This window comes from Sander vitreus, chromosome 18 (genome assembly GCF_031162955.1).
Source record: "Sander vitreus isolate 19-12246 chromosome 18, sanVit1, whole genome shotgun sequence".
Lineage (NCBI taxonomy): Eukaryota > Metazoa > Chordata > Actinopteri > Perciformes > Percidae > Sander > Sander vitreus.
The window spans coordinates 2,680,829-2,707,827 of NC_135872.1; the positions used below are offsets into that span (position 1 = coordinate 2,680,829).

The 26,999-nt window shown below is 41.5% G+C and overlaps 1 protein-coding gene across 10 annotated transcripts in view; it reads right to left on the reverse strand.

Moving 5' to 3' along the window:
- Nucleotides 1-26,999, reverse strand: part of LOC144533599 (unconventional myosin-VI-like) — a 164,637-nt gene that overhangs the window by 98,395 nt on the left and 39,243 nt on the right. For all 10 annotated transcript variants that reach the window (XM_078275079.1, XM_078275078.1, XM_078275077.1 and 7 more), the window contains exons 5-11: nt 26,920-26,999; nt 26,505-26,610; nt 24,623-24,678; nt 23,522-23,619; nt 20,164-20,328; nt 16,108-16,188; nt 5,969-6,149 (exon numbers count right to left, since the gene is read on the reverse strand). The exon at nt 26,920-26,999 is cut by the window's right edge and continues 50 nt beyond it. In XM_078275079.1, the coding sequence (XP_078131205.1) occupies nt 5,969-6,149; nt 16,108-16,188; nt 20,164-20,328; nt 23,522-23,619; nt 24,623-24,678; nt 26,505-26,610; nt 26,920-26,999 (767 nt within the window). The remainder of the gene's footprint in view (nt 1-5,968; nt 6,150-16,107; nt 16,189-20,163; nt 20,329-23,521; nt 23,620-24,622; nt 24,679-26,504; nt 26,611-26,919) is intronic.

Below are 26,999 nucleotides of genomic sequence, written 5' to 3' on the forward strand. Positions count from 1 at the left end.
AAGGCAAGGCAAGGCAAGGCAAAGCGAGGCGAGGTTAGGGTGAGGTTAGGGCGAGGTTAGGGCGAGCAAGAGCGCATGTGTTTACACTGAAGCTTACAGAAACATAGATAATCTTTAATAACAACAGGTAGACCTTTATTCTAGGGCTGCAACTAAAGAAAGGTTATTTTTATTGTTGATTATTCTGTTCTCAATTAATCTAATAGTTGTTTTAGTCTATAGTGTCAGAAAATGGTGAAAAACGTGGATCAGTGTTTCCCCAAAAGCCCAAGATGACGTCCTCAAATGTCTTGTTTTGTCCACAACTCAAAAGATATTCATTTTACTGTCACAGAGGAGAGAAGAGACTAGAAAATAGTCACATTTAACAAGCTGACATCAGAGAAGTTTTTACTTATTTTCATAAAAAATGACTCAAACCGATTAATCAATTACCAAAATAGTTGGCAATTAATGTAATAGTTGACAACTAATAGAACTTGACTGACTGAAAGCTTTATGGGTATAGAAATAGAAATCATTAACTAAAAAAGCCAAAGTAAAATGTGCTTTTTATTGGACTTCAATGGGTAAAACCATGATTTGTCCTAACGTCATAGTGAGTTAGTGTTTGTTTTAAAGTCTTCAAATGTCTTCTGGGATTCAGTAGAGATGAACTGGTGTCATCTGATATTTAGCAGGCAGTTTCAAGGCAACGACGCCTGAGTTTCATTCCTGGAGGTTATATTTCCAGTACAGTTTCTTTCCAAATTCAATAAGCATACAAGTCTCTCTAAACTCTTCTCAGGAATGAAGAGTCTGTGAAGGAGCGGTGACCCGATCGGGTCATCTCTCTGATCTACGGAGCAAACCTATTACAACGTGCCAAAAGGATCAAGTGGGTGTAAAAATATGAATGAAGTCATGTTCTAAATCCCCCCCACCCTCGCATTTCTGCAACAAGGTGCACTTCCACGATGACAAACTGACAAGCCGGGCGTCTGACGCCTCACGTGCCCCCTTCTTAAAAGGTGAGGGCGATACACAGCGCCTATTATGTACGGAGCCAGGGAGAGTGACGCCCACGTGCTGTGAGCTGTGCCGGTCCACATCGTCTTCAAGGCTTCAGTTAAAGGTGATGAGAGACTTGATAAGCAGAGGTGGAAAGAGTTCAAAATAATACGCAGTCAATCTCCCCTTAAAGGAGAATTCCGGTCGATTTCCACACGTAGCTCTGTTGTTTGGAAATTTTGAGTGCTGTCAGTAGCGAGAAAAACTAAAACAATCGGTGCTGCCTACACCATGTTATCCCCTACTTGTAACATTGGTAACAGCTACAGCTAATATAAAATAAAATAAAGCTCTGTTAACCAGACGTACTTCCTCTGGAGCCTGATTGTTTGACCGGAGTCAAGTCCATATCTGCCGCCTCAACCAGTTAAATTGTGGGAGGTCAAACCCCTCCGCTTCACTGGTGACATAATTCACCCCCAACTTAGCGACTTTGTCGCTAGATTAAGCGACTTTTTAGACCCCCTTAGCGACTTTTTTTCACAAAAGCTACTAGCGACAAATCTGGCGACTTTCTGTAGAAAAAAAAGACGCCAGTATTGTCCAGCGAGCACGCGAGGTATTTCTCTCCAGTGGCCCCCAAAACAGTTTCCTCTCTCTTCTGTTCTGTGACGGAGGAGTAGGGGAGCAGCCCCTCCCCTGCTCCTCATGTGCAGCAGCACTGTGCACAGTGCTCAGGCAGGTAGAAAGGGGAGAAGGGACAGGGTGCGGGGGCCGGTGTAGGTAGGAGAGACAGCAGGACGCGACGGGAGAAAGACTCCGCTGAGCTGGCCTGGCCCTGGGCAAGACAGCCTTCTTTGAGAATTCTTTATCGATCTTTTTCCCTCCCTTTGTAGAATTTCTTTTTTTACTTCAAAGATCGGCTACCTAAGTAATAATTATAAGGTAAAACACATTGCTGTATTGAATTTGTGATTAATTGGCTCAAGATTTCTATTTCTTTCTATCTACCTTGCTGACACAACCACTAAGCTCCATGCAAATGATTGCGTAATGACGTCACAAATATGTAAATGAGCGTATGAGGTCATCTAGCTACTTTTAGCGACTTTTGGACTACTTTTGCCCCCACTGCTAAAACAAATCCTAAAGGAAACACTGAGGTATCTACATAAGAGTGACATGACATCTACATAAGAGTGACATAACACTGTCATGAACACATGACACAGTCATGACACATGAACTCTAACTAACCCTAACTTGTCATGAGAAAAACCGAATGACAGTTAATGACAGAAGCGTTATGTCATAAACGTTCGAGTTGTTTATAATGTTTATGACAGTGTCATGTCACTCGTATGTAGACACCCTCAAGTAAAGTGTAACCAAAAAATGTAAACGAAAACAAATCCTGTACTTGAAATGAGTCATTTCCGTCTTTGTTAAGCCACAGAGGACTCTCTGCTAAAACATTTGCTGAGTATCTTCTGCAGATGTTTCTAGATCTTTCCCCCTCTTATTTCTCTCTCTGTGGGCTGTCTGGATCTCCACCTTCTCTATCTGATCACGTCTCCCACTGTGCGATGATTGATTCTCTGCCACAGGTCAGTCAGCGTTCCTGACGTGTGCAGCCATGAGTGCTGTAATATTCTTCAAAAACAGCTTTTTATAGAAGCTCTGTACTTTCACGTCTGTGCTCTGTAAAATAGGACTCCGCTGGACATCGGAGAGAAACAGGCTTATCTTCGTTTACGGCCTGAACTTCATCCGAGACCGGAATAAATATCCTTTAAAAGCTCCCTTAAAATCCCACCCTGCAGAGACCTCTATCCAAACTCTAAGCCCACCTCGGAAACTAGATGATTGCCTCCTCTGACTGAACACACTCTTCTCACTCACTGTAAAACACGCTTTGCAATCGCCACCCGCTGTGAGAACCAGTCCATTTAATAGGCGCCCCGCTGCCCTTCCTTTCCCCCGGAGGGAGGGAAACAGCGGGGAGGAACCGAAGAGCTGAGGAACTCCTGGTGAAGTTCAAAGCATCGGTTGATTTTTATGGACGCTGAGACTCGCCGGAGGGCTTCAGTGTGAACCGCTGTGGGAAAATGGGGCGTGAGATGGGCTGGAGCGAGCGACCACGCTGCAATACGCCACTTGAAATGTAGAGAATGTAATACTTGAAAAGATAGCTTCGGGGGAATTATTGTTGTATTATGTAACTGTCCATTATTTTTTTTTATTTTTATTTTTTACATAATAGCAGTTGGGATATTTAACCCTTGTGTTGTCCTCGGGTCAAATTTGACCCATTTTCAATGTTTTTTATATCAGAAATATGGGTTTCTTTCAACCAAATGGCCAAAATATAACATGGATGCATGCATGTATGTTCTTTGGAACAAATACAACATTCTTCGCAGTTAAAAGTAATGACTACTTTCATTGAATTTTGGGTGTTCAATTTTATTAGCCTGACAAGCCAGACCCTCATCCAGATGTTGGGTCTGGGAACTCCCCATTGGCAGGGCTCAATCCGAGGGGCGGGATAAACGGTGGTCTTTCAAATTCTCTCTGCACGCGATAGGATAGAGCTACAACCAACCAGAGCAACGAAGAAGGTAGAAGAGCTAGTTGATAGATTAAACTTTAAACTCCGAACACATCTTCCTTTTTTAAGAATGACTTCAGTGCCGTTCTTTGTTCTTTTCTCAAAGAAAAGTCTAAAAGTCAAAAACTCCAAGTCTTCCAGAGTCTTGGTTAAAGCCGATTGGATAGGCCGCTGTTTGCCAGCAGCAGCAGCCATAAGCCCGCCCACTGACTCTATACACGATGTGATTGGCCTGACCAGAGTTTGGTTTTTCCAGCTTGCAAGCCAACGGAGAGTTGCTGGACGACCCTGGCTGCTAATTACATTTGCTGCCGCTAGGGTGGTCTAGATTTCTAGGCTACAATTTTATAGCATTTGAATATATGTTTTAATAGTTTTAAAGCTATAGTGCGTAGTTTCTGTTTCCCCCGTAAGTAATGACAACAACACTGTCGGTGCGTCCACATGATACAAGCCTTCCGTGATTGCCCCCCACCCCCTTTTTTAATGATGTAATTGATAGGGCTGCACAATATACCGTTTTTTGTATCGTCATCGCAATATTAACTTGCGCAATAAACACACTGCAAAAAGGCTGCGACATATCGCAACAGACACTCAGAGATTTTGTGTGTTAGTTGAAACAGCAGAAAACTGCACATTCAAATGTAACTGTCACTTTTTTTAGTGCTGCCTTTTATATTCAATTCAATGTTTAAGTTGTTCAATAGAAGAATGTTAGAAATGATTTCCTTTTATTTGTTTTAACTCCAACAAGCAGTTTGTTGTATTTTAGCAGAATACTGAAAGCAGCAGAACTGAGTGACTTTATTCAGTCATTCATATTTTCCTCATATCGTGCACCCCTAGTAATTAAAGTCATTCTGAGAGAGGTTCTGAGTTGCCTGTTGTGGCTCCTTTGGGTTTTAACAAAAAACAAAAGTGTGACGAGAGGCGGGGGCACAATGAGACTGATGTGAGAAGGAGGGAGACGGAGGCTGGATATCCATCAATCAAAGTGTAGTGTCTGAAGGGATCAGATCAAAATGGCATCTGCCTTTTTCGGAGCCGAACTGGTGACGTTTGGTTTCTGATGATAAACTCTAGAGCTGCAAAGATGAATTGATTAGTTGTAAACTATTAATCAGAGATGCTCAGAAATCTCTAAACTAAAAGTCCAACTCAAGTCTCAAGTCTTTGAGCTAGAGTCCACATATTTTGCATTCACCACTTCTTTTGTTTGGGCCTTGTTGTCTGAAGTTTCAGATTTATGGCACAGCAGCTGCCGGTGCGGTCCTCTCTCACATGTGGCCGGGCGCAGCAGATACGTTACGTGTCATGTAGCTAGGTTATAAGTTACTCAGGGAGGGGAATAACATGATTTCCTAAAAATGAATTGTTGTTCACGAGTCCCGTATCTCGAGGCGAGTCTAAAGTCTTTTGAGGATGAGTCTTAATTCAAGTCTGAAGTTGACTTAAGTGTGACTCGAGTCTCAAAATTGAGTCCTCATATCTGCTATTAATCGCCAACTATTTTCATAATCGATTCATTGGTTTTCCCCATTAGACACTTAGATACCAAAACATCTGAAAATGGGTTAAAAAATACTGAAGTTGCCTTTTTATTACAGGTATTACAATGTTAATTTTGTCCATATTATACACTTCTATTTTCAGGTTTTACGTCCTTTGAAATCTCTAGCTCTTATAAATTCGCAGTGGGTTTTTATTTAGAACCGTTTCTTGAACTTTCTATAATCAGCAGGACCATCATGCGTTAATTGAGATTCAAGGTTTCTTTATTTGATTATGACATTAATCATTATTTAATAATGCAAATGCGCCAGAGTTAGCCAGATGGCAAACTGTAGTCCTAGTTACCTAGCATGCATGTCTTTATGGTGGGAAGAAATGGGAGCAAACACGGGGAGAACATGCAAAGTCCAGACAGAAAGGCCCTGCCCGGACTGGTGATCAAACTCTGGCCAGAATGGGGATCAAACTCTTCCCAGACCGGGGATCGAACTCGGCAGTGCCAACTTGCTGTGAGGCAGAAGTGCTAACCACTGTGCCACCGTGCTGCGTAATTCATGGATGAATCCCTGCGTTACAAACTGGAGGTTATGGAGTTTGAAAGACGTCAGTATTTACGAAGATACTCAATTGAGTTACATCATGGGAATTGTATGATCTAGTGTTTTTGGAGCTTGATCCATATTTAGGGACTCAAAGTCAGGATATCTTGGCCTCTGCCGCGTCCACTCTGACTATTCCTTTTTTTTTTTTTTATTCGCAGTGAGTTACATTTAAAACCCTTTCTTGAACTTCTTGATAAAATCAGCAGGACGGTCGCGTCATCATTCTCAGTTATGTGACACCGCGGCTCACCTGAAGTGCTTCCGGCCTCCTCGAAGTCGATGTTGCCGAGGTGCAGCACGCCGGCCACCACCCGGAACAGGTCCAGCTTCTCCGTGTCGTCCAGGCCGATCTTCTTCATGGCCACGGACATTCGGTTGAAGTCGCCCTGGTCATCCAGCAGCGGGTCCTTCAGAGGGCCCAACTTGGCGTGCTGAAGAACAAGAGCACAGATGGTTACTCATATCATACAGCCCTATTCCTGCACAAAACTGTCTCTCTTTCTCTCTCTCTCTCTATATATATATACACATATTTTTGTCATACTTGTATTGTTGATTTTTCTATATATATTATATATATTATTATTATATATATTATATTTCTAATATGTTTTACTCACATTACTGTAATGTATACCATACATGCATTTTAACACACTTCATCATAGATCCCATTTTCCATTTATTGAACCCTGAGTTTTAATAAAGCATTTGTGATTCTGATTCTTGACTGTTGAACTTTTTATTTTCCATCTTTTATTTTTTCTTCTTCTTACTTTTAAAGTGTTATGCACCAAAACACCACGACACAAGGCGATATATTCTTCCTATTCTGATAAATGAGTATTTCTAGTAAGGTTTTTCTTATGTTTGTCTGCCCTCTAGTGGCCAGAAATGTAACATTGCAGCTTCAATGTTGCATTTTGCTACATTTTTTTGTAGTTATATCAACCGAAAGGGGTTATGTTTTTCGGTTTGTTTGTCAGCAGGATTAAAGAAAAACTACTGGCCTGATTTTTAATGAAACTTGGTGGAAAGTTGCAGCATGGGCCAAGGAAGAATTTAATGTTGGAGCGTATCCGAGTCACGGAGCGGATACACAAATTATATTTCACTTCCGTTAACTATGCGAGATAGGGAATGGCCCGCTTGCTTATGAAATACAGCACTTCACCAAAGAAAGTTTGTTTCGCTATTGTCCATCATAATGTGTATTTTAAAGATCACAGATGTGAATTAAACTTCTAAACATTTTTTATTCTTATAAGAACAAATATAAAGAAGCAGTGAGATGTCTGCAGAATTGTCCTGTTATTAGTTTGTTAGCTAAACTTGTTTTGGAGCTCACGGACATCTAAAAACCCTTACAAATAAAAAACTGCCTTCTGCATCCTGTAATATTGCAAAAGTATTGATGTGATGAGGCTGCTGGTCAATGATGCAGACACAGCAATAAACCGGATCTTTAGCTAAGAAACATTATGTCTTCCTGTGATGTTTCCTAGAACCTAAAGTGCAAACATCGATACACGAGGAGACAAAATGTTCATTCAGCACTATGTGCTTTTTGCAACCGGCCGATGGTCTGACACGTTACAACAAAACAGGAAGTGGACCAGAGTGGTTTAGGTACAGTACACACATCGCTGCACTGTGACATTAAAGCAACTGTGACACAACAGCAACCAAAAGAGATTTCAGTTTAATTGAAAGGCTCTACATCGTCTACACAGCAGAGGAAAGTCGGAAAAAGCACTCCAGGGGAGAGAGAAATATTAAAACCCAGCATGCTTTAAACTAGAGATGTTCCAACACCATTTTTTTGCTTCCTGATACCGATTCCAATAGCTGAACTTGCGTAACTTTGGGTTCAAAATCTCCATTTTTTCACAGAAATTGTGAGCATATCAAACACTTCATTTCCTGCATTTTGATGAATTTTTCTGCAACAACTTATGGTGCAAATGTCTTTATTTATGTAAAGGAAATTATAATTAGATTTTTGGGGGATGTTGCACTGGCCAGTTTTGATTATTTAGGGGGCTGTACCCCTCCCCCCCAATCCCCCCTGTAAATTACACCTATGCATATCGGCCGACAACCATGTACCTATCCGATACCAGTGTCATATATATTATTATGTTTTAACAGCTGTATACTACTATTCCTGTATGGATGTGATATAATTGCTATCTTTGTCATTAAACTCTTTGTGAAACATGAACAAACGCAAACAATAAACACCAAAGAACTTAGTTTCTTTTACTATCCAGTTTGACAGTTAGTCATAAGAACATAAATACAATAAACTAGAGAGTGCAATTTCTGAAGAAACTGCGGTGTGAATGCTGTTTGTTGGAACATGTTAAAGTCTGAATGGTGTTTCTTGGTGATTGTATAACTGAGTAGATAGCAGTTGAAAATGTATGAATTTCTGTCAAATTTGAAAATTCCGTCCATTCATTTGAATGGGGAAAATGTCCCCAAAAAAGTTGAATATTTCCGAAATGATGAAAGCTATGGCCATATTATATAAAAGAAGGAATGTTCTAATCGTGCTGAACGTTTTGATGATTGAATGAAGTTTCTATGTTGTGAAATGTGGAAGGAGTTAATGTGCAAAAAAAGGGTACGGAAAAATAATACTAAATACATAGAAGAACATAGGGTTCTTCAACTACTTTAAAGTAGATTTTCTTCGGGGATAAATCACGTGGTATCGGATCGGTGCATAAACTCCAGTACTTTCTGATACCGATGCCAGCATTTTAAGCAGAATCGGAGGCTTCTCCGATACTGGTATCGGAACATCTCTACTTTAAACCCCCAGACCCTCAGAGAAGACGTGAAGCCAGAGAGCGCTGAGACTTCGCAACATTCACATCACTATCAAGAGGTCAAAAAGAGCGTTAGTAACAAGGCGGAACACCCAATCACCTTGTCCTCCTGTGTGACACGAGACGGAGCAGTGAGGAGACACACAGCACATCATTTATCAGTGATTACTGTACAGCACCTGCAAATAGTCCTGTTGTGCATTTATTTTAATTCACCTGCAGCCCTAGGCTGGAGGGGGGAAAGATTCCGTCTTTTAGCCTGTATGGGAAACTTTACATCCACAAATTGGTTTCCCTAAAGATTATTCTGATATTCTATTACCTGAATGTCAGGCTACTTTAAAGTGAATGTAACTTCTCTCTTATTCTGGATTTAATGCAGTGTTTTCTATGTTGATTTTGCAGTGGCAGCCCGCCATGGTTTGTTCGGACAGACCTGCCACCACTGCTACAAAAAAACCTAAAGGAAACACTGTAATGGGTTTTATCTGAGCTGTCCTGGTGCGAGTTGAGTTAAATCACAAAGCGGAGGAATGTTATTTCACACGGGTCTCTGCAGACTCGTGTGAAATAAAGCCAAAGGACTTCACTAAACCAAACGTCTCGGAGGCCAGGACAAAACTTGTCCTTTTAATCTGTAATTGTGTGCTTCCTCGATACAAAACAAGACACCATTCAAACCCGATCAGGTCACTGTGTCGCACAGGCCTGGTGGTATCAATTTGTTGCTGTTGTCCCGCAGACTGTTTGCTATTTCTTTGTTTTTCATTACTGTATTTCACTTTGACTTCTTTGTTGCCTTCTGAACGTCTCCACGGTTAAACGCGTTGTCACCTCTAGTGTGCTTTTAATGAATTAAGACAGCAGAGCTGGTGTGACATGTTGTGCAACAGTTTAAACACTTTAACGCAACACTCATATGATCCCGTCGACTAATCGATTAGATGATTTAATCGACAGATCTGTAAAACTGAGTTTCTCCACAAAGTATCATGCTCAGAAGTGCTAAGAAGTTTCTTGGCAATAAGTCATTCGGCATGAAAAAGCACCAAAAATTACTGAACGACTAAAGAAAATCTCAGACAAAAGAATCAGGGAGAATCAGGTTTTATAGACTGTAAAGCAACTGATATTTGCCATTGAGGACATTAAATAGATCTGACACATTTGAATAAACATATTAAGTTTATATTCAATTTCAAAACGACTCCTAAAAGTAGGAAAAGTCATTGCAGCTGTACAGTTTATTTCTCCGCTACATCACTGCAGTCAAAGATAACTGGCCTAGACTGTAAGAATTACAGCCAAAATTTACCTAATGGAGTTAGACGTTTTTCAAAGATAACTGGCCTGTGGCGAGGCCGCTAAACTCTTCTCAGGCTCCCATTTCAATCTGCTGAACCATCACGCTGAAATCTGCTCCTTACACTTTACAGTTACTACTTCAGTAAAAAGCAGATTCCCACTTCTTCACTCATCACGACTCATCACTGCTTCTCTTCATAGTTGTCAGATTCAGCTACCAGCCTTGTAGGCTGGCTCAGGTTTGCCCCGGACCAGCTCTAAGTTATGCTGCTATAGTTTTAGACTGCCGGGGGACTTCCTTTGACACACTGAGCTCCTTTCTCTTTCCATCTGTGTGCATTCATGTCTCGGTAATGCTTGTTACTAACTTCTCTCCAGGGAGCTTATTCCACGGAGTCCTTATGTTTTCTCGACTCGCAGTTTTCCTTGGATTGTGGCGGCACCTGGATCGTGGCTGCAACTGTTGCCGTGGTCATGCCCAACACCCTGCTATGCCCTGCACTGTTACTATTTTTATGTCTAGTCATAGTTCGATTGCCTTTATTGATAATATAATTGCCACTGTTCATCATTAGCCTGGTCCTACCAGACTCCATTTCATTGGTCCAGAGAGTCTGGCCACTCTCCATTGACAAGTGTTAACTTCCTTGAAGGCGGGTACTCTGTTGAAGTTTAAAACTATTGGATCTGCCCAGAGCCACTCTGGATCTGCCATAACCAATCGCTAACGTTTGGTCGTGACGTCGGCTTAGTAGCCTAGCATTCGCCTTAGCAGCCTAGCATTCGCCTTAGCCAAGTCCTTCACCACTAACGGAGCGAGCTGGAGAATCAAACTGTTCTCGAACCCTGTGGGTAGGAGGGCCACAACATCATGGCCACCAACACAACTCAGCAAAGATTGTTCTTGCTCGGGCTTTAACTTCTGGATATTAGGCAGCGTTGCCACAACGAACCGAATGGCTTCGCTCGCATCTTTCTCCGCCGCCATTACTGTGGATTTCCACTGGATGCGGAACGTCTGCGGACCGGCTCCGCTGCGGAACGTGCGCCGCCGTCTGTCAATACCCACCAGGTCCGGATTTGTTGCGGGGGGATTGTTAGGTCTCTGTAGAGTATAGAATGTGTTCTAAAACCTACTCTATCTGTAAAGTGTCTTGAGATAATGGCTGTTATGATTTGATGCTATACATACAATTGAATTGAATTCTTGGTTCCACGTTTAAGTCCACAGAGAAGCTGCAGCACAGCGGTCAACTTCCTAACTGTCACAGCTGTTGGTGGAGCTGAGATATGCTGAGTCATGAAACATGGGGAAAGAACTTCAAACTTCAGGTATATTTGAGGAAAACAAATATATTGTTGCGCGAGAAAGACGAAAGATGTAAGAGAAATGTGTACCTTCAGTAAGGATTATTTTTTTATAAACTACAAACATTTCTTTGTCTGTTCACGTGTGACGTTTTTACATGTTAGCTATCGTAACAGTGAATTACTGTCTATGTCTTGAATGTTGATTTTTATTTTAATAACGAAAAAGAAAGACAAGTGTGCAGTTTTAGCCGAGACTTCAGAAGAAATCCTGCAGTAACAGCCAGCATCGGGTTTTTATGGTTTTTCTATGTTTCACAGAAAGTAGCTAATTTAATTATGAATCTATATAATTGGATTTATGAGTCTCGGTAGAAGATTCTTCCATTTATCCGCCAAGTTCAGCAGAACAGGAATCTCGTGTTCCTTTTTAATTAATAACGTTGCACTGCGGGGAAAGCCATGTACAGCCGCTGTATTGGAATACTTGTGCATAATTAATCAAAAGGCTGAGGGCAAAGGATGGAGCTCATTTCACATGACAAGCTTTTCTGAGAAACGCGGCGCGTTAGATGTCATTGTGTGGCGCCGAGGCTCTCAGCCGGGCGGCTGATTAAAATGGTTCGATGGTGTTCTAAGCCCCCAACGTCGACTTCAAGGCAGCGCTGCGACCTAACCCTAACCATTGCCTAATCCTAGTGCCTTACAGGCAGCGCTGCCTGGAAGACGTCGTTGGGGGCTTAAAACACAATTAAAATGTTTGCTGTTTGGAAAATAAGAATTTATTCTGAAAATCATCAAAGTGTGTAAGAATAATCAAGAAAAACACCAACAAGACCAATGAAATATCTTAGAGCAAAGATATTCAACATGACCCCCATGACCCCTAAGGGGGGGGGTGGGGGGGGGGGCTACCGTTGGGCCCACCCATTTTAGGTCGGGCCTGCCCATTTTGACCCAGGCCTATAGTGAGTAGTGAGTGATTTTCATTCTAGCAGTTCATCCAATAAGCAGCCAGAGGAAAGCTTTGAGTGAAAGCATCTCAGCCAATCAGTGGCTTCTACCCCACGTGTGGACTCTTAAGCCCGCCCACAGGCTGCATCGTCACCAGCAAGTGATCCAATGAAACGAATGACGTTGGCGCGCAAGCTTTTCAAGCAAGCTCAATGAGACAGACACAGACGGTAGCTATTAGCTAATATGAAAGGCAAAGTAGCTTGTTTTCATTTAAATTCAGCAAGAAACGCTCCGATTTCATGTCGATACAGTTCTTCTGTCATTCTGAATTTATAAGAAACAGTTAAATAATTTTGGACAGTTCCCTGTCCGCCGTGCTGGGTAAATAAATGGAGAGAGAAACAGACCCTCCAGAGACATAATTCCGTTTCAGTCTTTTTGTGTATTGAACGTTCAAAAGAGATAAATGAAGTTAGGCTTACTGCCAAGACGTGTATGTCTTTGTCCGCTTCAGCACAGAGCTGAGGATAGCGACACAAGAGCCACACAGGTAGGCTACTGAGTCGCTGTCCTCAGTGCCGCAGAAAAGCGCTGAAACTGAGATGACAGAAAACTGATATTTTTTTGGGGCTTATTTTAACTACACCTACAATCAAAATCCTGGCGCCGCTAGTGGGGGGGTTCCCTTAGTTCGTTAAAGCTAATGCAGGGGGCGGGCCCAGTTTAAAAAATATTTTTTTGAAAATGTCCTTTTTCAGAAATTAAAATATCTGAAATTATACATCAATATGAATCCAACATATTGATAGCAAAGTAAAATTGGCCTATTTGTGAAAGGAAAAAAAAAATCGGCAGACTTTCCCTTAAAGCTTTAGTGTGTAACTTTCTGATATTAATGGACGTCCGTTACATTCAAGCCGTTGCCAAATGAGTTGCTACAAAGCTAATTAAGACCATCAGCTCCACACAACTCTCTCTGTGTTTCTCAGTGTGACTATGTTCACAAGATTGTGGCGTCCGGTGACTTTCTCGCGCAGAAACTCTCCATCATGTTTTATTAATCCTCCGTGTCCTCCTTGGCTACTAGCAACTGCACGATCATGGAAGGCTTGTATCATGTGGACGCGTCGACAGTTTTGTTGTCATTACCCGACTGGACTACTGCAACTCACTTCTACAAAACAACTCCACTGGCTTCCTATCTCCCACCGGATCACCTACAAAATCCTGGTCCTCACCTACAAAGCCCTCCACCATTTGGCCCCCTCATACCTCACTGACCTCCTCTCCCCGTACCAACCCTCACGGTCCCTCAGATCAGCTGGTGTCCTCTGCATCCAAAAGTCCAACCTCCGCAGTTTTGGGGACAGAGCATTCTCCAGGGCAGCTCCCAGGCTCTGGACCTCCCTCCCCCAAGAGGTCCGCACCTCTGAGTCCCTCACCATCTTCCAGTCTCGCCTCAAGACCCATCTCTTCACCACTGCCTATCCCTAGCCCCCCCCTTTTCATCTGTGCCTGAATCTTGTTTTGTTTGTTTGTTTGTCTTTATCATCTATACCCTGTAAAGCGACTTTGAGTTTGACAGAAACTATGCACTATAGCTTTAATTACCAGCTAAGGCTAGCGGTAGCTAATTCTCTGAACATATATAGTTCTATTCGTGCAAGGTGTGACTCTGCAAGATCCCCAGTCTTTACATATTATGACAGTCTTTAACGTTAGATGTGAGATGATTGTCTTTAGATGTGAGATGGTGTCAGTCTTTAGTCTGTTCAGAGTCTGTTCAAAGTCGTCTAGTGCCTGGTACATCTGTTGAGCAGAGGAAATGAGAGGAGGATGCTGAGGAAACAGAACGAGGGTGTGAAAGAGAAGGACAAAGAGGATGAAAAGAGTGAACAGATACAGTGAGCAGGGAGATAACCGAGAAGGCGACTGGGTGTAAATGAGGCACAAACTGTCCCGCACACCGAGAGAAAAAAGCTGCGAGCTGGAGGCTGTAAATCTACGTTGAATCAGGTTCAAGGGGGCGCTGATGGGAGTTTGCAGAGCGATTGTATTCCTTTTGTTACGGCTCACAGGGCGACGAGAGGGGGTTCGCTTTTCTCTGCTCTTAAGTTTGCATGAGCTCGGAACTCAGATGGAGAGTGAAGCACACGGGACACGAACACACTGCAGCTGCACGAGGCTCAGCATCCTCACTGAAGGAAAAGAAACAACCTTTAAAGCCGTATTCATGCTTTTTAGGCCATGGACCCCTTAGCAGAAAGAGAGACAGAGCAGGGACCCTATTACATATATCATATACAAATTGAGTTGCATTTTAAACCTGGCCAGACAAGGGCGTAACTTTGGGTTCAACATTCACTTCATTTTTTGCATTCTGGTGAATTTTTCTGCATCAAGTTATGGTGCAAATGTCTTTATTCATGTAAAGGAAATAATACTAGGCTGTTTTCCCCCCCTGTAAATTACAGCTATGGGGCCAGATGGATGAGAATGGATGAATGGATATGCATATATTGTTTAAACATACATGTGGACGCTCTTAAGCTTTGAGGTAAGCCGAGCTTTAAGGAACGTGTCAAACTCGAGGCCCGCGGGGCAAATCTGGACCCTCGCAAACCTTGATCCGGCCCGCACATCAATTAAGGTTCACAATAAATTCCGGTCCGCCTATAGCTTTAGTCGCTTTTTCCAACATTCTTGGCGCTTTTTTTCGACATTTTGCCGATCTGATATTTGTGTATATAATATATATATATATATATATATATATATATTATATTCAGATTCTAGTCAGAATATGAGTCTGATTCTGCTCCACTGGGCTGTGATTATGGGGCGTGTCTTAACCGAACCAGGAAAGAAAAATGCCTCTGCACTCAATTGGATTGACCTCCAACCAATCAGAGCAACGGAGTATGTGATGTATGTCAACGGGGCCAGCTGATAAATTAATCTTTTGCCGAATCCCGTAGGAAGAACGGCAAAAACATCTTTCTGATCGACAGATGCCTTGATCTCGGTTCTCTGTTCCTCTTTTAAAATGAATGTACTGTCGATATCTTCTATAACAGACGCGATGGTGGCCATCTTTGTTGTAAACAAATTCAACCCGAGCTCTCTTTGGTGACGTGGTTGATTACGTTACTGTTGATCATCTGTCCATCATCGTATAAAGCCCGCCCTGACCATTTGATTGGTCCGATCAGCTCTGGTTGGAGCATAGTTGCTCCACAACGGATCAAGTCCAGACCGATCTTCCCGACCTCAAATGTTGCGGGTGGGGCTAAGTTCGGCTGGCATCCAGGCTAGCCATTTGGGACATTTTGGGGGGCTTTCTTTTAAATGTTATTTTTAGGAGTTTTTGTGATTTTTTTTCTTTCAAAAAAATTGGTGCTATTTTTTTCCTATTTCCGACATTTCTGGTGCTTTTCTCAACGTTTTTGTCACTTTTTCACACACACGACTCTTGTTTTTCTCGATTGAATAAAAGCGTGTGATTAAACAACACATGTCTGGCCCTCGATGTGATTTTCTTTTTACAGTGTGGCCCTTAGTGAAGCTGAGTCTGACACTTCTGCTTTAAGGTAGACTGTATCTGTGGATGGCTACCATTGCGGCTACCCTACTGATAAGCGTATCATCAATGTTCAAAAATGTATTTTTTCAGACACATTTTAATGTCTGAAAAAGAAAACTTCCTAATAATATATATCAAACAATTATTTGGCTTCTCCCCCCCCCCCACCCCTCCCTTGCAGTAACTCTGTTGAAGATCTCTGCTTTAAAGTTCATAAACTGGATTTAACATCTGCACTCACATGCAACCGCGCTGTTCTTCTTCCATGTTCTACAGAATCACAATAACAGCTCGTTATTCTGTATAAAAAAAAGCTTTGGGGTTTGAATGAACTCTGTTCAAAATCTGTTTCCTCTGTGGAATAGGGTTCAGAAAAAAAGAAATTGAGCCATACTGTACCTCTGTGCTCTTGCGATTCTGCAGGATCTGTTTGTCCGTATCTTTGGAGGCAAAGTAGCGAGTGCATCCTCTGTTCAGGTACTGTAACACAAACAGAAAGAGAGAGAAATGAGCAAACAGAAAGAGAACAAAGCAAGAATTCACACACAGACTTGATTTAAAGCATAAGGTGTGTTTGGAACAAAGCAAATTTTCCTTTTGCAACTCGTGAATATTCGCCCTTACATCAGTCACGTTACAACGTTGGCGCTAACTTGGTTCGTAGTACAAGAACAACTGATCGCTAAATAGCCCGACCCTCCTCCAAAGCGCGCTGAAGGAAGGTCTGGCTACTCCACATAGCATTCTGGGATGGGAGGAAAACGTGCTCTGGTTTAATGACATTCCTATAAACCAATCAGAATCGTCATGGGCGGGGCTAAACTCCGTACAGAGCCGCTATAAAATAGTAGTGCAACAGAAAACTCAGATTGGACAGATAGTCTAGCTAGCTGTCTGGATTTACCCTGCAGAGATCTGAGGAGCAGTTAACCATAGTCCTCACAAATCCACCAGAGGTTAGAACGCCAACACAGAGACAGAGGAAGGGGACAGAAAATACATGCAGCCAGCGGAATTTCCTGCAGCACCGGAGCAAATCCCGGAAGTGGAACGCGAAGGCTATAGACGGATAGCTAACTAACTTAAAAGTGTTCAAACCAACACTGTTAGTAACTTGTGTTATTCATGGTTGCCCTGTAACTTGTTGAGAGAAAGCAATGTAGTAAAATCTATGACTTATAAGCTTTTCCAAATGTTCTGCAAAAAATATAATATTTTATCCAAAGCGACTTGCAACTAGGGGTTAAGTGTCTTGCTCAGGGACACGTTGGTTGATGTATCACAGTGGGAATTGAACCCAGGTCTCCCACACCAAAGGCATGTGTCATATCCCCTGCGCCATCACCACCATTTCCTTTTTCCCCCTGCTATTCCTCTTTCTTTCTTTCTTTTCTCGTAAACTTGCGACTTCAGATTTTTGTTTTTATAATCTCAGGGAATTTGGTACTTGCAAAGTTAGTTATAGTATAACTCGCAAAATTATAACTTTATAACCTCAGAAAATATATTTAAATTTTTTTTATATTTTTTGCTTATAAATGTACGACTTTATAATCTAGAAAAGTATTCATTTTATCAAATAGTACCTTCTGCCCTGGCTCCGTAGTTATTATGTTTTACCTGCAATGGTCCCCGTCTCTTTTATGCACTTTGAATCAAAAGACATTTTTGGGACATGAACGCCCCCTCACAGATCCCTCTGACTTACAAACTAAACTTAGAGTTCATAAAGGCAGCTGCACTTGTTCCTCGACTGCTCTTCTAAAAGAACTCCCTGGATCTTTTTGTACTTTCCCACAAGCAGGGCAAAGTCATATGATAGATATAGATATATGAAGTTATTAGAAGCTGGGGGACTGACTGCGGGAGGCGATCAGTAATAAGTTGCAGGAGGGGGGCTCTGGCGGAGAGAGCGCAGAGCGAGCCTAGGCACTTTAGGGCCCGACAGTGACGCAGGTGAAGATAGAAGAGTCTCCTCACACACAAGTGGAGCATGACTCGGCTCTTTTCTAAGAGCAGGTACGTATATGGAGTATACCTGCTAGGAAAGGTCAAGGATTTCAGTATACCCACTTAGAAAAACGCAAGGATAACACAGTTGCTTGTCAGTCATTCTCTGCGCAAATTTGAAATTGACAAATGTGAATCAATAAAGTAGATATATTAAACAAAAGCTTAAACACTCTTTCAGTGATTTGGTAAGCCTGCCCCTGAAGCTACTGCAGTTTCGGATGACTCTGCAGCAGACGTTAACATTACAAAAACTACAGGAAATGAGCCAGATGAAGCTGATGCTTTACATGGTAACGTTACAAAAAAACCTATGGGGTTGTCGCTCTGGGACACATCGCTCTGGGACACATCGCTCTGCGACGGGCGAGTCTAATGCTGGGAAGGAAAAAATTACAGTATACTCACTACAAAAAACTAGACTACACCACTGCGCGGAAGGCGCACTGCGGAAGGTGCGCATAGTCGCTGATCATTTATTTTACTTGTGAAGAGCATTGTATGGAACCATCCACGTTATTTATTTATTTTTAAATTTGGTTAAAAGAAACCCAAATTTCTGATATAGAAACATTTTGAAAGTGGGTAAAATTTGACCTAAGGACAAATTAAAATAAACTTCTGTTTATTGTAATGATTTGTTTCTGTGTTCAGATTTTGGGGGAGTAATTTGTATCAATTATCTTCAAGGATCAAATGAATTTATGATTTATTTCTTGTCAATCTGTTCGAAAGAATTCAAACGGTTCTTCGGAAACTTGGAACCATCTGGTTTCTGGATTTGTTTTGTTGTTATGTGTTCATCACAATTATTGTTCCAACAATCATTTTGATATTTAATTCCTGACACTTTCATGTCTGTCTTCTGTCCTTCTCCTAAATCTCCCTCGACATCACTATGGCTTTATTTAATAAATGTTGAATTAACTGTCAATCTGTCATAGAGAGAAAAGAAAAGTTTGGTTCTTAAGTACTTGGAAACCATCTACTTTCTGGATTTTAAAAGTGTAAACTTTGCTGTTCTCTCGGAGCACTTCACACAGATTCAATTAAAGAGCTCTGCCAAATATCAATACTTCTTTTATTTGAGCAGCAGCAGAAATAAAAGAGCCATTATCTGTGCATTACCCACTTCCACTGCAGCCATTACTGGAGAGTTTCTCTCTTTGTAACTGGAGGTGAACAATTTATGTTCCACATGAAACAAACCTGATGAGAAACGCGGCCGTTTGCTCCTCCTCTGCTCTCTTTACACAGTGGAGGAGTAATAAACACGGTGCAGAGTGTGTGATGAAGACCAGCTGCCGGGCTCAGAGACGGCTCAGTACTGCCCTCTGCTGACTCACCCACTTTATTCCCTCTATGAGGAGTTTAATTCCCCCTCAGCCACCCTCAATATATGCTTATTAGGGTTGGGTACCGTTCATCGTTATTTGTACCGCTACCAGTACCGATACCGGCAGGGGCGGACTGGGACAAAAGTTCGGCCCTGGCAATTCCGTCCCTTACCGGCCCAATTTCAGACGGTGACGTCATTTGCTTTATAATTGCTAAAAACCAGGCTCACGTTAGATTATGGCACCAGCAGCATGAGGCGCACTTACAGGCTTTCATCATTTATAAAACCTTCAAATAAACTACCATGGCACCATCTTAGAATAGAATGGAAATGCTTTCATGGGTCTGAAAAGGAGATGCTGGAGGGACTTTGTGCTAAAAACACTGGTTTCATTTAGACTCAGAAAAACTGTCCACTCTGTGTGCATTTGATGTGGCTCAAAAACACACAGAGTAACCCAGTGGATTTAAAGGAAAAGGTCAATGAATTTCAGAATTCATGGGTCTAAAATGTTGGCGCTCTAAAAGGACATGCTAGAGCGACGCTGGTTTAATTTAGACTCAGAAAAACTGACAATTGTGTCTTTGATGTGGCTCAAAAACACAGTCCTCGCACAAATTATGACTTGTTGGATTTGACGATTAAATCGCAAGAGTACGTCCACACTTAGCTGCAGTTTTTCAAAATAAGAGCTTCTCCGAATGCTCTCCAAAGATGAAAAATCGGAAATGAATCCACAATTTAATGGAACATATCTACATTTGGTTCTCCAGTGAGTATTTGTGGAACCAGGACAGTGTGTGTAGGATTGAGTCAAGATAAACTACAAAGTGTGTGTGTGTGTGTGTGTGTGTGTTTATGGGGATGAAGGAACATGTGTGTGGCTCATTGATGTGTGTTTATGGCACAGAGGAAGGAGATACAGCATCTTCTACTTGACGGAGGGAGTCTCTGATGTGATCTGATATGTCCATCCATCATCTGCTGTTTCCATCTATATTTAAATCTCTGCGGTGTCTGTTTGACTGATTTATGTCTGTATGTGTCTGCACGTTAATGAAACTCCAGATGTACAGCTGGACGGTGTAAGTGTGATGCGTCCGTACCCTGAACGTGTCTGGGGAGCTGAGGTGAAACTTCTGCCGGATGTCCTCGGTGGCTCCGGCACACAGCCGGTAGAAGATGTGGTAGTTCCTCTCCTCTTTGCTCTGTCGGCAGATCCTCGACTTCTCCAGCAGGTAGTGCGACACGAAGCCGCCCACCACGGCATTCTGAGCACAAAGAAACAAACATTTGAATCTCCGAAATACCAACCGACTGCAGGCCCTATTTTAAGGATCTGAGGTCACGGCGTGAAGCGCCTGGCGCAGGTGCGTTTAGGGCGTGTCCAAATCCACTTTTTGTTAGTTTGACGGCGGAAAAAAGGGTCCGTGCACCGGGCGCATGGTTCAAAAGGGTTGTACTTAGTGTCTTCATTAATCAGAGGTGTGTTTTGGGCGTAACATGCAATAAACCAATCAGAGATCATCTCCCATTCCCTTTAAAAGCCAGGCGCGTTTGGACCTTGGAGCATTGCTATTATGATGGAGGATTTGCACCGTAATATTTGTATTTGTAATCTTCTGCATGTGTGTGTGCTGCTGTGCGTCCCTGTGTGTGTAACAAGCATAGTGTGCGCGCGCTGTGCACGAGCCTAGGAGCATTTTACTAATGCTCTGTTAAGATAACAATGAAATGCTGCGTTATTGACTTTAGACCAGGTTTTTGTTGGTCAATGGTGCCATCACTTCCCACTGCCTCCAGATAGCAATACGTCCAGAATGCACCTGAACACACCTCCCTGTAAGACCAGCACACCCAGAATGCACCTGAACACACCTCCCTGTAAGCCCATGGGTGCAAAGATGGGCGCAGGTGCATTTGCTATTTAAACGACGCGAGCGCTGGACGGTCTTAAACTAGCAAAGATACTTGCGTCGGGCTTTGCGCCGGGGTTTGCGCCGGGGTGCGCCGGGTGCAAGAAAGGGCCCTGCATGTGTAGATCGACGGGGCATTCAGACCAAAGAAGTGTAAGTGAAATGGCCCTTTTGTGCGACTTCCTGTTGTGTTCTTAAACAAAGCATAAGTAGACTTTATATTTCACAGATCATTTATATATATATATATATATATATATATATATATATAGATATATATATATGCAGAACATTTCCGAGCGCACTTGAAGGCAGCTTCATTTCACAGGAGAGAGAGACAACGAAAAGAGACGAGCGAGACATAGCGAGTGCTTTGTTGTTGCAGGAAACATTCAGCTGTTACACAAACTCCCGGGCAGTTCAGAGCTTGTGTTTGGTGTTTTAAAACTTTCTTGTGGCAGAGATAGAGGCAGTGATGTTTCCTGTTTCCTGTACGGGACTCTCTACCACTACCACTTCAGAGCACACAGACAAGTCTGATCGCCGGTTATATGAGTGTCCCCCCCAGCGGCATCCTCCGCCGCAGCCTAAAAGCACTACCCCCATTCAAAATGAATGGAAAGACCTGCGTTGTTGCCGGACCGGCAGACGGCCGACGCAGGCTTTCTGAAAGCCTTAAAGCTTGGTCTGAACTTGAACAAAAACTGTTTTTTAACTTTCGTGCACCCCGACTGCTGGAACCAATTACAGCACTTCCTTAAAAATCAACTCACTTGTGCTTTTTGGACACTTTAGAAATCTGTGTTTAAACCTGCAAAACTTCTACTTGTAATTGCTTTACATAATTGTACTTTCTTTTGCATCCTGATTATCCTAATTTATTCATCAAATCAAAGTTTTAGTGGCTTCTTTTCTGTGTTGTTGCGTTTTTGTTTCCTTGTGAGGAATGAGGGCCGCCCCTCAATCATTTCTCGAGTATGAATAAAGTTTGAATGAATAGCGTCTGTCCGGGCGCGTCGTCCTCATATCCTTTTACTTCTATTCTTAAGATGTGATGTGCTTTGGATGGAAACAGAAATGTCAATAAAATAGCAGGAATGTCACATTTCACGCCGGTTTGCATGGAGGAAACTGCAGTTAATAAAGGGTGTAATCAAGCAAAACTAACAGGTCACAATGTGTGTATAAGAACTATATGGAAACAGACTGATCTATTGCATCTATGCAGGTCTGCAACAGGGAAGAAAAAAAAAAAAAAGAGTAAAACATGATAATAAGTGCAGAAACCCAGGGTTTGTTTCTTGCTGCCTAAGCATCTGCGATGATTCAGGGAATATTGGGTTGAGTCATGAATGCAGAGATATTCATTAAGTGCACATGAAGATAAATATGAACAGTTGATGCAAAACAACCAAAGCTATTAGGCGTCATATATAATTCATAGCTTTTAGTTTGTGAAACACTCATCTTGAGGGCACTCAGGAGGCAAACACAGTAGATTAAAGTTGTTATTATTCTTTGATAACGCCGTATATATATAGGAATATATCTAATTGTGAATTAGTGCAAAATAGTGCCATAAGATATTTTCTGGGTGTGCATAAATATACCCCAACATTGGCGACAGTGGGAGACATGGGATGGGAATCATGTGAGGCTCGCTGGAAGATATGTATGGCCCAGTTATGGAATTGTTTATTAGATATGGACACAAATAGGTTGACGAGGAAAATATTTCTCTGGGATAAACACACTCTTGGTCCTTGGTCTAACGTTATATGCAAATTGTTTTGTAATTATGGGTTTTGTGAGTTGTTTCTTAATAATGAAAAGCTGAATATTGGTTTGTTTAAAGAATCGGTGTTTGCTAAAGATAAAAAGCAGTGGGCCGACGATATATGGGCTAAGCCAAAATTGCGTATTTTTGTGATGATTAAACCGGAATATGGCACAGAGAATTATGTTGTATATAATTTGTCAAAAAGGCAAAGATCTTTATGTGCTCAAGTGAGATCTGGGGTTTTGCCTTTGACTGTTGAAACAGGACGATATGTTAATGTAGAAGAGGGAAAACGGATCTGTCCCTGTTTCCCTGTTGTTTGAATGATATAGAAAATGAGTTCCATTTTGTTTTCTACTGTCCTTTTTATTGTGAACAGCGTGATTTTTTGTTTTGTAAGATATAAGCAGAGATTGATTTGGTAAATATGGATGATGCTCAAAGACTGAGATGGCTGTTCACATGTGAAACATATATATATATTGAGAAGAGGAAAAAAGCTCTTTATCGAGATGAACTGTAGATGAGGATTTGTTCTTTGTATGTAATGTGTGTATGTAATGTGTGTGTATATATATATATATATATATATATATTTGTATTCATGTATTTTTCCGAATGATTTGTATATGCGACAGGAAGACGTTTGTTAAATAAGTAAGTTTGTGGTGTCTTGTAATCCCATGTGGGATGGGCCAAAATGTTTGGCATGACACAGAAATAAAATATAACTAACTAACTAACTAACTAACTATATATACAAAGTACCTTCTCGTTAAAGTGGATTTCCACAAACTTCCCGAAGCGACTGCTGTTGTTGTTCCGGACGGTTTTTGCGTTTCCAAAAGCCTCCAGCAACGGGTTCGCTGCAGCGTTACAGAGGAGGAAACACAAACTCACACAGAGGAAACACGTAAACTTTAACAGAACTTGAAGGGTAGCTTTGGGTTTTTTCAACCTGGACCCTATGTTCATATGTTTTTGACTCTAAGTGACTGATGGGAACAACAATCTTTGACATTGGTCCAGTATTAAGAGAGATCGCTGCAGTCGGCAGCGGAGAAACAAGCTACATTGTAAGTTAATAGGATGATTGTCCAGCTTGTATTTACCTTCACAAAAGTTGCTCGTTTTGCCACTGACAGGCTCAGATTAATATTCTAAGTGTCTGACAACATTATGGAAAGGATTTCTAAGGAGGTAACCTTTCTGTTAAAGAGTACGATCCTTTTTTTTTTTAAACATAAAAACATCCACGAAATTGCGTTCGCTAAACCCACCAGACTCCATGTAGATAAACAGAAATTTTAGCATCGTAAAACACACTTCATTCAAAGTCGACAGAAACAAAATAAAACTATGAAAAGCCGTATTAGGTCGTCTTTCAACTTTTCCAACCATCACAACTCTAGTTTTGGTTGAAATAAACACATAGTTTACTGATTTACATGTGGAGATATGCTGGCTCTATACACGCTAAAAGTATTGTTTTTTTAAATGGAGTCTGGTGGGTTTAGTGCTAGCGACCTCAGAGCGGTTTCTTTTAAAATGTTTTTAAAAAGCGCCCAAAGCGTCAAAAAAGTCGGAAAAAGTTCCAAACAAAGCGCATTTTTCAAATTTTGACCTGGAATGACATGAAAATATAAAAAAACAGAACTTTTAGTGGACTAAATTGACAATGCACATTTATCCCATAGGGTTACATTGCAAACCGGTCTGTGGCTGCTGGTTACAGCGTTTCATACTAGACCAATGTCAAAGATTGTTGTTCCTATCAGTCACCTACACACAAACACATAGGAAAACATGGTCCAGGTTTACCCTTTAAACTTCTATGAAAGGAATATGAAGGGGAGGAGGGAGTCTTACCTTCCACTATTCTCTCGTCAATGTCCTGACCGGTTCCATATGAGGTTGTCAAGTATCTGTCAGGAGAAAACGGGCAGTACAGTTACGAGTTATCTGGTGTAATACCACAGCCCTGAAACAACAACTACAAATACTTACAGTACTACTTTATAAGCCTCATTCACGTTAATGAGACAACATATTTCAAACGCCACACAGTAATCACCAGAGTAATACGGATATAATATATCCACAGTGAAGCAAAGTACAGCGAAGAAGTGAAGTAAAATGAAGTTTAAAAAAAAAAGTAAAGTAAAGTAGTAAAATTAAGTGAATCAAATGAAAGAATTAAGAAGTAGAAGGATGTGAAATCAAGTCTAGAGAAGTGATAAAAAAAAAAGGTGATTTCAGTAAAGTCAAGTGAAAACTGAAATGAAAATGAAGTAAAGTGATGTGAAATTAAGTAAACTTGTATAATTACTATTTTAAAGCGTAACTCTCGCCAAAATGCAACCTAGGGTATTTTTGTGAATGTACCCGAGTCAAACTTTGGTTTAGAAGCATATTTAGGACGGAATCGCCACTTTTAAGATGTACCGTATTCTGGTTTTTGGGTCAAATGGCCTTTTGAATGGGAGAGCTAGCGGCACTTTTATGCTAGCCTCAAAATAGCTATTTTTAAAACACTAAGAAGGCTCGACACAACATGAGACTTTGCTCCAAGTATCACCAGGGACTCTACACTTTAACCACAGCACTGACAACATTGGTTGTGTTCCCAGGGTTTACTAAAAAGAAAGGGTTTTAACGACTCACTGTAGCTCTTGTTGTTTACGCTCTCCGCCATCTTTGTCAGTCAAAAATAGGCGATCTCCGAATGCGAATGAACGGACTCCATAGGAGGAAATGTCATTCTTATATGAGGCTCCTTTTTCAACTACAAGGTCAACATTGTGTTTCACTAACGACAAAACAACGAATTATCCGTGCATTTATATGGAACTAAGCTTTAGGAGCTTTCCATCTTTACTCTCCTCCCTGTTACGTTGCATTTGGAGATCAACACTTTTTGACTGGCAAGATGGTAGCGCCCGGAAACAACAACAAAGTAAGTTGTTATAAACCCTTATTTTTAGTAAACTCTGTGAACAAACAATGTTGTCAATGCTGAGTTCATGTGTAGAGCTCCTGGTGATACTTGGAGCAAAGTCTCATGTTGTGTCGAGCCTTCTTAGTATTTTAAAAATAGCTATTTTGAGGCTAGCATAAAAATGCCCCTAGCTCTCCCATTCAAAAGGCCATTTGACTGAAAAACCAGAATACGGTACATCTTAAAAGTGGAGCTTCCGTCCTAAATATGCTTTTAATTGAAAGTTTGACTCGGGTACATTCACAAAAAGACCCTAGGTTGCATTTTGGCGAGAGTTACGCTTTAAGGACAGTAAAGTAAAGTGAGTCTTACTCGTTTTAACTGCTGTTTTTTTTCCGTGCTTCTTTGACTTTATTCAACAGTTTATACTTTTTAACCCCAGTTCTGGTGTAACTTTTGATGTTATCATTTAAAAGTAAAAAGTAATCATCAATTATGTTTAGCTTTATGCCATAATGACCTCTAGTTACAGTACAATATAAGAATACTTATAAAAACTAGCCTCCACTGACAATATACTGCAAAGCTGACATGATATAATAAATGAAGAAATAAAATGAAAATAAATCCAAACAAATGATATTCCTGCAATGATTTACTTGATACAAATACTCTAATAAATGTTAATATGTATCTAAAAAGTGACCAAATAAAACATACATTTCACCAGAACATTGCAAGCTATAACCACATGACAGTTGAAACCTGTGACTCAGCATGTTTTGGTGTATAACGATGCATCGTCATCCTTACTTGAGCACGAACTTGGTGTTTTCGGTCTTCCCGGCTCCGGACTCCCCCGAGACGATGATGGACTGGCTCATCTTCAGCACCTTCATGTCCCTGTACGCCTTATCAGCTGGCCAACACACACACAAACACAGAGACAAACACACACACACAAACACACACACACACACACACACAAACAGACACGAACACAGAGACACACACACACACACACACAGACAATCACACACACACAAACAAACAAACAAAGCTGTTAGATCACATAGGACACACACCTGTGTGTGTGTGTGTGTGTGTGTGTGTGTGTGTGTGTGTGTGTGTGTGTGTGTGTGTGTGTGTGTGTGTGTGTGTGTGTGTGTGTGTGTGTGTCTGTGTGTTTATCTGTGCGTTTGTGTGCGTGTGTTTTGTGCTGACTCACCGATGGCGTAGACGTGTGGCGGCAGCGTGCCTAGCGAGCGGCCCCGGTACTGGCTGATGGTCTCTGGCGAGTAGAGCTTT